The sequence below is a fragment of the Ananas comosus genome, linkage group 9, assembly GCF_001540865.1.
Source record: "Ananas comosus cultivar F153 linkage group 9, ASM154086v1, whole genome shotgun sequence".
Taxonomy (NCBI): domain Eukaryota; kingdom Viridiplantae; phylum Streptophyta; class Magnoliopsida; order Poales; family Bromeliaceae; genus Ananas; species Ananas comosus.
Genome location: NC_033629.1, coordinates 3,078,457 through 3,089,382, shown reverse-complemented (window position 1 = coordinate 3,089,382; position 10,926 = coordinate 3,078,457). Strand labels below are relative to the sequence as shown.

The window sequence follows — 10,926 nt, the reverse complement described above, 5'->3', positions numbered from 1 at the left end:
TATATATATATNAATCAAAGGGGTTAATCTAACGGCAGAAAACTTGATAGCACCAAGTGCTTGGTACTATCGATAGCATAGCAGCCGGACTCTGTATATATATATATATACATATATATATATATATATGTATATATATATATATACAGAGTCCGGCTGCTATGCTATCGATAGTACCAAGCACTTGGTGCTATCAAGTTTTCTGCCGTTAGATTAACCCCTTTGATTATTTTTACCCGTTAGATTATACTATTCAACCTACTACTTACTCAACCCTAGGGGGCCCACATCATTCTAACCGCACATTTCTCAATTATAACCGCACATTTCTCAATCCAGGGACTAAAAAACTAATAGCACGAATAACTTGGTGCTTATAATATATCGAATTTCCATTATGTAGCTAATTGGGATCAAATTGATCGCAATAATGCTAAAATAAAAATTTATCACTTCCAAATTAATTTGACAACTTGTAGAGGTATATTAGGGTAATTTGGAAGTGTTTGAGTGGACTTGAAGTGAGTTGGATGTGCAAAATAAGCTTTAAAGCAGCTGCTGCCAGGTTCTAGTTAGTGCAAGGACAAAAGTGTAAATTGCAGGATTGTCATGCACTTTTGATGAAATTGGGGGTTAAGTTGCAATTTTTTTATCCTTATCTCTTAGCCTCAGTTGAAGTACACATGTCCAGGTATCCAGCAGGCTTTTTAATCTCTTCCATTTATTCCTTTTCTCTCTTTTTTTCTCTCAGCCTTAGGAGCAGAGTAGTGAAGAAAAGGCTTGAGGAGTTGAGGAAGTTCTGGCAGCTTGGAGGGCTGCGGATTGAGGATAAGAAAAGAAGCTGATCCAAGTAAGAAATCAGCTGAGGAATTTTAGCTAGTAGCTGAATAAACAAAGAAGAAGTGGGGCAGCCTTGTAGCTTGCTGGTTCAAGTAGAGAAGTTGATCCGAGCTGAGGAAGGTTGATGAAATTGATGCGTTAAGGGATCTCCTTGCTGGTCCGAACTGAAAGGGATTTCCTAGCAAGGAATTCCTGCTGTTGGAGTTGCTGAACAACTTGGCTAGAGCATCTAAATTAAGGTAAATTTAGTTATTATGAGGTCTAGTTAATTAATTGCTGCAGAAATGAGACCTATATGGAGTTTTGCTGCTGAAAGTTCAGATTTGGAGCTGAAATGATTAGAGCTATTGCATAGTAAGTGCAGCTGAGAAAAAACCCTTGAAGAAGTTCGAATTCTGGTAAATTGATGCTAAATTCCTGATTGATTATGGTTAATTGTTTTGAAGGTAATTCTAAGTAATTAAAGTTAGGGTTAAATGCATACAGGTCCTTGCAAACATATCCAATTGCGGATATATCCCTGCAAAATGGAAACTCCATAAGTTGTCCCTGCAAAAGTTCAACTTTATGCAGAATTGTCCCTACTGTTAGAGTCTGTTAGAGAAAGTTTGTTAACCAGAGTTAAACTACTTAACCATGAATAGTTAATAATGTGAATTGACTATTTTGCCCCTCTTATGTTATTTTATATTCTATTAACTTAACTAACCACCATAGTGGGCCCTTAACCCTAGTTGATTGGAACTGCCAGGAGAGCCCTCAGGTGTTCCGCCCGCCCGAGGAGAGCGACAGTGATGCAAGGAGTGCGCCCGCGATCGAGAAGGTTTAGTGCTCGTCTTCCTCGGGCAACAACGAGGTTCAGATCAACGAGGTTTATTGCTCACCTTCCTCTTCCCCTTCCTCTCACTCCCTTATACTAGCTTCAGATCTACCATTACTAGGGTTTTATCCATCATATTCATCAACGAGGTGTAATGCTCTTCTTTTTTCAATGAGAGCAAGGTGAGTGCATTACATAGTATAAATTCAAAACTTGGTCTATCTGATTGTTAGTTTTTGAAACAATTTCTTGTATTTTAGGTTAATTTTGAAATAAGTGATCTTTTGAGGGTAACTGCAAGTTAGATGTATATAGACATATTTTCATAGAGTATTCGAGTATATAGACATATTTTCATAGAGCATTCGAGTATAATACCTAGTCATTTTGTATTTTATTTTGTTTCTATAGTGAAAGTTTGATACCAGATATGGAGGAGAAAGGTTTTTTTCAAGTGAAGTTCAATTATGCTGGGTATTTTAAAACAGTAAAAACTGCATGTGGATTGAGATATTGTGATGGTAAGAAGCATTCGTTGATGATAGATCTTGGTGGTTATAATCTGTTTGGGTGGCTACGGTTGGAAGGAGATATATCTACATCTGAACTGCGGAAGAGACTGCAACAAAAATATCACGTGGACTTGACCTACTCCAAGATATTTAGGGGAAAAGAAATGGCATTGTCTAAGATTCATGGGCATTGGGAGTATTCGTATCAAAGAATCTTTGATTTTAAAGAGGAAATTGTGAGAAGAAATCTTGGCAGCCACGTGGAGGTAAAGCTGGAAGTGATTAACGGAGAGTATCATTTTCAGCGAGTTTTTCTTGCATTTGGTCCATGCATACAAGGATTCCTCAATGGATGTAGACCTTACATTGCATTAGATGGATGCCATCTCAAAGGAAAGCATAGAGGAGTTTTGGTATCGGCCACAAGTATTGACGGAAACTCCTCAATTTTTCCAGTAGCTTTTGGTGTTGTGGAGTCGGAGAACTCGAATAGTTGGGAATGGTTTCTTCATGGGTTGAAGACAGCCATAGGAGATTTCGAAGGCCTTGTATTCTCATCAGATAGACAAAAAGGCTTAGATGAGGCCGTTCAAGTTGTATATCCAAGAGTTGAACATAGAGAATGCATGCGCCATCTTTATGCCAATTTCAAGAAAAAATTTCGTGGGGACTGCTATAGAGACTCACTGTGGGCTGCAGCAAGAGCATATACACCTAATGTTTACGAAACTAGCATCGCTAAGGTGTATGAAACAAATCCGATGGCATTTGAATACTTGCGGCAAAACCACAGTTATTTGTGGAGTCGAAGTAAATTCGGAACCATTGCTAAGTGTGATTACTTGACTAACAATATATTTGAATCATTCAACGCATGGCTATCTAATGATAGGCATAGACCACTGATTGATATGCTTGATACTATCCGCCAAAAAATAATGGTTAAGATGGAGGATAGAAGAAATAGAGCAAGAAAATGGGATTCAGAAATTGTACCAACGGTTCTCAAATATGTAAACAATATAAGCAAGGTAATACACTGATTTATACTCTCTAATGCAGTACACTGAGTTTTTCTTTACCTTTAGGCTATAGTTTAATTACTTTGGCCTATTTATGCTATCTAATTTATGCTATCTAATGCAGTTTACTTTACTGATTTTTTTCTTTACCTTTAAGCTAAGTCTAATGCAGTACACTGATTTATGCTATCTATCTTCACAATTTTAGGGTTTGGGTCAATATGAGGTGTTATGGAGTGATGAATTTTCAGCAGAAGTTATTGGACCGCAATCAAGGTTTGAGGTGAGACTACATGATATGCAGTGTAGCTGCAGGTTATGGCAAGTGAAAGGTGTGCCATGCATTCATGCAATGTCAGTAATAGGTAAATTAAAACATGAAAAGTGGGAAAATTATGTGCACCCATATTTTACGGTGGCCAAATATAAGGAGGCCTATGCTAGTTCCATTGCACCATTACCCAGTTGTGATCAATGGGTAAAAATTGATATCGGTCTTCGTGTATTACCTCCTATTTTAAAAAGGCCAGCTGGGAGACCTCGAAACAAGCGAATTAGAGCATCGGATGAGATGGCAATCAGGAAGAGACATCGATGCAAAAGATGCAATAAGTTAGGCCACCGTGCAAAAACATGCAAGAACCCTGTCGATGTGAATCAACAGGCTGCTGCAGGACCATCTGAAGCAGCAAATCAACAGCCTGCTGCAGGACCATCTCAAGCAGCGAATCAACAGCCTGCTGCAGCAGGGAATCAACAGCCTACAGGACCACCACAAGTAGGTAATCAGCACTCTAGAGCACCAATTCAAGCAGAGAATCAGCAAGCAGGGGATCCGCACTCTGAACCACCATCTCAAACAAGTATTAGTAGTGGCAAAAGGTAATATGGTGACTAACAATGTTCACTTTCCTTCAATTTATTGTCTTTACTACCATATTAACTATATAAAAACTGCAGGCGTAGAGGAAAGAGGGTAGCATCGAGATCAAGACACTTACAGTCTCAAGATGGAAGTACTATTTCTGAAATTGATGCACTTGGTAGTCTAGAAAATTAAGATTTGGTTTAGACAAACATGCAATGGCAGTGAAAGCCTTATTTTGGTAGATTTGAATGGATGTAGTGACAGTCTTATGTTGGTAGATTTGAATGTATGTAGTGATAGCCTTATTTTGGTAGTTACTTGAACTGGTGGGTACTTGAAGTGCAATCAGCCTCTGAATGGTTGTATGCAATATTTTGATTTGAATTTGGTCTACTTGATGCTTGAAAGAGTGGGTGCTTGAAATGGAACTTGATGCAATAACAATTTTTGTACTGGTTTGAAACTTGAATAGCAGTTGTTTTGGTTTGAATAGATAATACTTGAAATGAAATGATTGCGACCCTTGGATGATTTGTATGCAAAATAATGATTTGAATGGATATGAAACTTGATGCAAGAGCTGTGGATACTATGTTTGTATGGAATAACATTGAATGTGGATATTATGTTTGTATGGAACAATATTGACTTCGGATACTTTGTAGAACAGATTTTTTTCAAAGCTTTCATTACTCTACAAAATGTAAGTAGAAATAAAACTGTTTTGTCACTCACTATCTAATGCATTACAACAAGTACAAGAATTACTGTTTTATCACTCACATTTTATTACATTGCCAAGCTAAACAAGATATTAACCAATACTAAACCTACAAGCAGCTTAAGTAGAAATAAAGTTTTCTTTTCTAACTTCTGAATACGATGCTCCACTGCTTCTTGAAATGCTTGTACTTGGTATTTCAAATCAACAGTATTGTGGTGTAAATCATCAATCCAACCAAAGTAATTACAGTGCTCATTACTCTGTAAAGTATAAAACTAAAAAGTAGTAAATGAGTAAAAGTTAGGGTTAAATACTGCAGATAATGCAAAAGAAATTGTTTTACCCCCCAGTTTGGACATCCATAGAACCGACGACCTCTAGTGTGCGGTTGCTTTGAAACCCATATTCTACAAGTTTTAAAGCAATCACACTTGGGGATTTGGTTGCTCGAAGAAGAATCCGCTGATCTTTCACTCATCATAAAAATTTACAGGAGAAAAAAAAGATTAAAAAATAAAAATTGCTGGGATCTAACTGATCAAAATAAGAGAAGAATAAAAATAGTGTATGAATAAAGGAGAAAAGAACAAAAAATGAGATGTATGAAATGTTGCAATGGAGTGATAAATTTATAGAGGAAGAATATGACCGTTAGGGTCATTTTTGGGGATTTTGGGGTCATTTATGTACAGCTTTCTTAATTATTTGGGGTTTTGGAGGGATATATTTGTGAGGGCAAAATGGACATTTCACTTATAAGAACAAATATGACCGTTTGTATTTTTGCGAGGATATTTTTGCAAATATTTATCAGTTAGGACTTTTGGAGGGATATATTTGTGGGGGCAAAATTGTCATTTCACGAATCCACTGTTAGAAAATTAACAGCTCACTAACGGATGTTAACTGTAGGGACAATTCTGCATAACTTTGAACTTTTGCAGGGACAACTTATGGAGTTTCCATTTTGCAGGGATATATCCGCAATTGGGTATGTTTGCAAGGACCTGTATGCATTTAACCCATAGGAATAGTGATTAATTGAGAGTTGATCTTGGACTGCAGCAGAGGGACCAAGTGGAAGCTTCAGCTGAGACTACTTAGAAATTGAAGATTGAAAACTTAGTGAAGCTGTAGTGACTTCAGGAATTCCAGGCAGCCAAATTAAAGAAGGAGTTAAGTAAAACCTTAATTGAGTAAGTTGCTGCTCTTCTTTAATTGGGATGAAGTAAGGTCACTTATTGTATTACCGCAGATTTTGAGTGAGCTGGAAAAGAGTGAGACAAAGGCAAATTTCAGCATGGAATTAGTGATTGATAAAGCTGAAATTAAATTGATTAAGTGACAAACCGAGATAATTATGTTATAATTAGGAGTTAGATTAGTTACTCTAGAAGAGTTCTAAGCATAAGAACTAATTGTTCTATGCTTATAGTGGTTGCACAAAGAGAAAGTAAAGTGCAGAATTTCAGCATTGGAAATTCTTGACATAGTACGAGACGTGATACTAGCTGTTAGCGTGGGTGGTGCTATCCGAAATCTTTGAATCCCATTTTATGTTTATGATATTTCATTGAGCATATTTATATATGAATTACTCGTATTCATACATTATAAGGTACTGGCATTATGCAAGTGATAATTGAATATTTGATTTTCTATCAATATTAAGAACCTATGAACATTAGTATGTGGACATAGAACCCTATGAATGCATGGACTATAACAATAGTGAACTTGGTAATATTATGACTAGAGATTTGGTTAGCATCAAACATGAAACCATGAAACTAGCATAAAGGGCTAGTTAGAGTAAAGTGTGGCATTGCTTTCATTGGATCTTCTAAAGGAAGATCAGATCATACTCACATCAGTTTTATGTTCAAGAAAGGTCGCTCCTCTTTGAACGATGAGCTCCGAAGTAGTCATCTTAACTGGACCAGGAGGTTGCGTCTCCCCCAGTTGACAGTCCCGTCGGGATGTAGCTTGCGTCTCCCCGATATTTGGGATATCGTCGGTGAGTTATTGTTAACCAAAAGGGTTAACCAGTTTGATTGGATAGCATCAATTAAAGCATGCATGCATATTTATCAGTTAATATATATTGTTCCTTTCAGATTTGTACAGGCATTATAGTAGTTACATATTATAGTTGGTTACTATCTGTTTACTTTTCTTGCCTACATATGCCTGAATAGACCTAGTGGGTGAGTCGGCGAGATCGGCGGCCGAACCCACTGGGAACTTTTAGTAGTTCTCATATCACTAATCATACAGGTTCCAGCGCGAGCGGTGTGGCCGAGGATCTCGGCAAGAGCCCAGCAGCCTAGCTAGTGGACACCCGAGTTCTAGTGGTATACCATTTTGGGTTCATGTGATACATTTTGATGTATAGAGATTTGTAAATGAATGTATAAAAGAGCATGTAAATAACTAAATATTTCAGTTGTTCAGTTATGTATAGTTCAGTTTTAAAGTTTTACAACTACAGTGAATACATGTTTAGTTACGTTCAGTTTCACTTATTCCTGTTGCTTGTCCTCGTGCAAGCTATGTATATTGAAATGTTATCATGGGAATTGTTTATTTCTTTATACATGNATATATATATATATATATATATATATATATATATATATATATATATATATATATATATATATATATATATATATATTCTTCGCATTTATGTAATTTCAGTTAATAACATATATATACATTTTTGGCTAAATTACAGAATACTCCCTTATCAAAACGTGATTTTTCACTTTCCCTCCCTATTATTTAAAAACCTATACTTTGCCCCGTTGTAAAATGAAAAATGTTCACAGGGGGTACGGTGTATACTATGATGATAAAGTGACCATTTTGCCCCTCTCACCATTGTCGTCTCCTCCCTCATCTTCCTCAACAGCAGCCTCGATCAGCCGTGGTTTACGCCTCAATCGGCTGCGGTTTCTCTTCATTTTCTTCACCACCTTCTCCCCTCTCCTCCTGCACCCTCGCCGTTCCTCGATTTCGGCAACAGTAGGGTGGAAATCTTGGTAGGGGTGGATGGAGAGGTGGGTTACGGCAACGATGGCGAAGGCGAGGCGGCAAAGGAGGGCGAATGGGTGTTTGTGGGTGCGGACGGGAATGTGGGCGTGGGCGAGGGCGAGGCAGTGGAGGAAGGCAAGGCAGCGAGGCGGCGAAGCAACATGGAAGAGGGCGGAGAGGTATTTTTGGTATAAAAAAATATTTTATAACGGAACTCTAACGAATCACTAACGATAGGGGACAAAGTGCACATTTTTTATTTTACAAGGGAGCAAAGTGTAGGTTTTTAAATGACAGGAGGGGAAGGTGAAAAATGGCGTTTTGACAGAGGGGTTTTCTGTAATTTAGCTTATATTTTTTAATGATTAATTATTTGTACCTGAATTGATATTGAAGAGATCTTTACATTCTGTATCTGACAGTTACAACAGAAAAAAATGAGCACAAAATAGTGCGATAGTATATGGTGCTTAGAAAATGTGTTAGTGGATAAGCATCATCTTTACATTCTGTATCTGACAATGTCAACACTCGAATTAATCAAATATTAGTAAAACTATAAATAACATAGTAGAGTTGTGGAACTCTTGAACAAAGTATTGTTGTACAACATATATGAAAAAAAAAAAGATCAAACGTATACGGTACCTTATTCATCTACATCTGGCTAAATGTATAACTTCTACTTTTCTTACCGAAAGATTTCATGTTGTTTAAAAACAGCTGAATGGGAGGTATAGAGATCATGTTATTTATTAGCATTTGATTTAAGTTCAGTTTGAATAGAAATATAAAGTATAAGCTTTAAGATAGACAATATTTTCTGAGAATGAGATTTAAGATATCCATTATATTATACGATAGTATATTAATAAATGACATTGTCAACAATTGGAAAAATATAAGCAAATAAACCAGATTGAGAGAACAGAAGGAGAGAAGGAAGTAATATGCGAACATAGCCAAAATTAGTAATGGGCGCGGTGAACCAGAAGGCTACGCCGGCCACAGTGATTGGCGGCGGAGTGTTGGGAATTGCGGCATTCTACGGATTGGTGTAGATTGGTGTGGCTCCAGAGGAGGCTTGCCGGCCGTGGGTGAGAAGTCTAATAGAATTTAGGATTTAAGCTTTCAGTAAATAATTTACTTATAGGATATAGAATTTACACGCTCTTTTCTAACTGTGAAAGAATTTGAACATATGAGCGAGCAAACTATTTTCATTCTCTTTTACTCATTTTTTTTGAGATAGTTTTGGATATATGAGCTAGTAAACTATTTCAATTCCTTGTCTTCCTTGTCTGTAATTATTGTTTGAGCAAACCATTTCCTCTGTAGTGATTGCTTTTATATGAACAAACCAGTTTTATTTTAAAAAAAATAAAATAAAATGTGATTTTAAACTTTATAAAATTTTTAAAAATAATGCATATTTTTATTATTAACTTGAGAAATAACAGTTTTAATTATTTAAATTTCGTATTTAAATTTCATACTTAAATATTTTGTCATTCAACAAATTCTCGAATAATATAAAGTGGCAAGAAAGTATTGTAAGTAGTTTTAGATTCTTTGTAGCTTTTTTTATGCAAATTTATGTAATTTTCGTTACTAACATATATAATTTTTTTTACATTTATGCAATTTTACTTACTAACATATATATATATATATATATATATATATATATATATATATAGGCTGCTGTGCTCTCAGGACACAGAGGCCTCCGTGCTCCTGGAGCCGTTTTCGATGGTGAATTTTCGAATCAAACGATCGGCTTCGTTAGACTTGATTTGAAGTTTCTAGAAAATAATTTTTGCGATTTTTTGATATCATTTACCTAGCAATCGAAAGGATTCAAAATCAATAATTTTTAACGGTTGAAAATAAAAATCATATAAAAAGTGGCAATATAGCACGAAAATTTTCGATCAGAAATATTGATCTTGTTGTAGATAGTATAAAGAATTTTATATCAAAATTTAATTTGGTTTGAATACTTCTATACCGTTAAACTTGAAAATGGCAGATATCAACCATTAAAAATTATTGATTTTGAGTTCTTTCGATCAATAGGTAAATGATATCAAAATATCGCAAAAATTATTTTCTAGAAACTTCAAATGCCCTAGATCAAGTCTAACAGAGCCGATCGTCGATTCGAAAATTCCATCATCGAAAACAGCTCAGGAGCACGGAGGCTTCCGTGCTCCTGAGAGCACGGCAGCCCTACTCTCTCTCTCTCTCTCTCTCTCTCTCTATATATATATATATATAGGCTGGGGCTACTATACTCTTATGAGTATAGACTCCCTTGTACTCATAAATTTTTAACCGTTGATTGATGGGATGTGTGGTTAGGATGATGGTGGTCCCCACTTAAAATAATAGTGGTCCCTTAGGGTTGAGTGGGTAGCTGGTTAAATAGTATGATCTAATGGATGAAAATGATTAATGAAATAATTTAAGGGCCCAAAACTTATGAGTATAAGGGAGCCAATATACTCATAAAAGTATAGTAGCTGGACTCTCTCTCTCTCTCTATATATATATATATATTTAATTGTTTGTATCTGAATTGATGTCGAAAAGATCTGAATCACGAGTTCTTAAACATTTTAATCTAAATGAAAATTTATGATGTGTATGATGATGCATCACACAAAATTTACATGATAAATTATTAAACATTGCAGATTAACATTCTAAATTTATATGAATCTCTTTTGAGTTATAGAACTCATGTCCTTTTTATATTATAAGTGTAATTTTTTGAATATATTTTATTAATTAAAAGGTTGGTCATTATTAAATTTTTTTAAAAAAAATAGTGCTACCTCTACATTCTATATATAGGACTCTATATACAGGATTATATCTTTCACTCTTCTAATTAAAGAATTCACCAAATAACAGAATATTTTGAAATAGGTCTCTGAACCTTACATTTTTTCCTATTGATACCCTCTAATTTGTAGTATTTTTTTTATTTATCCCAGCAAGTTAAAATTAAATATTATTTAATTTAATTATTCTTTAGCTATCAATTATTAATTATTGTAGTTTTATGTGCTAAAAGAATAATTGAAACTATTTAATTT

The 10,926-nt window shown here is 35.4% G+C and overlaps 1 protein-coding gene across 2 annotated transcripts; it reads left to right on the top strand.

Moving 5' to 3' along the window:
- On the top strand, window positions 702–6,267 carry LOC109715007. 2 transcript variants are annotated; one of them, XM_020239785.1, is made up of 5 exons: window positions 702–1,079; window positions 1,592–1,711; window positions 2,072–3,203; window positions 3,403–4,076; window positions 4,155–4,549. In XM_020239785.1, exons 2-5 carry the CDS (start codon window positions 1,635–1,637, stop codon window positions 4,252–4,254), a joined length of 1,983 nt encoding a protein of 660 aa, XP_020095374.1. In that variant the 5' UTR covers window positions 702–1,079; window positions 1,592–1,634; the 3' UTR covers window positions 4,255–4,549. The 2 variants fall into 2 exon arrangements, 1 of the variants encoding a protein (XP_020095374.1); XR_002217477.1 differs by lacking the exons at window positions 1,592–1,711; window positions 2,072–3,203; window positions 3,403–4,076; window positions 4,155–4,549 and adding exons at window positions 1,162–1,238; window positions 5,815–6,267.

Excerpts from the sequence above, each read along its gene's own strand:
- LOC109715007 (XM_020239785.1), top strand. The coding sequence starts at position 1,635 with ATGCAAGGAGTGCGCCCGCGATCGAGAAGGTTTAGTGCTCGTCTTCCT. Across the intron at positions 3,204-3,402 it reads ATGTAAACAATATAAGCAAG|GGTTTGGGTCAATATGAGGT; the intron begins GTAATACACTGA and ends TCACAATTTTAG. Across the intron at positions 4,077-4,154 it reads AGTATTAGTAGTGGCAAAAG|GCGTAGAGGAAAGAGGGTAG; the intron begins GTAATATGGTGA and ends TAAAAACTGCAG.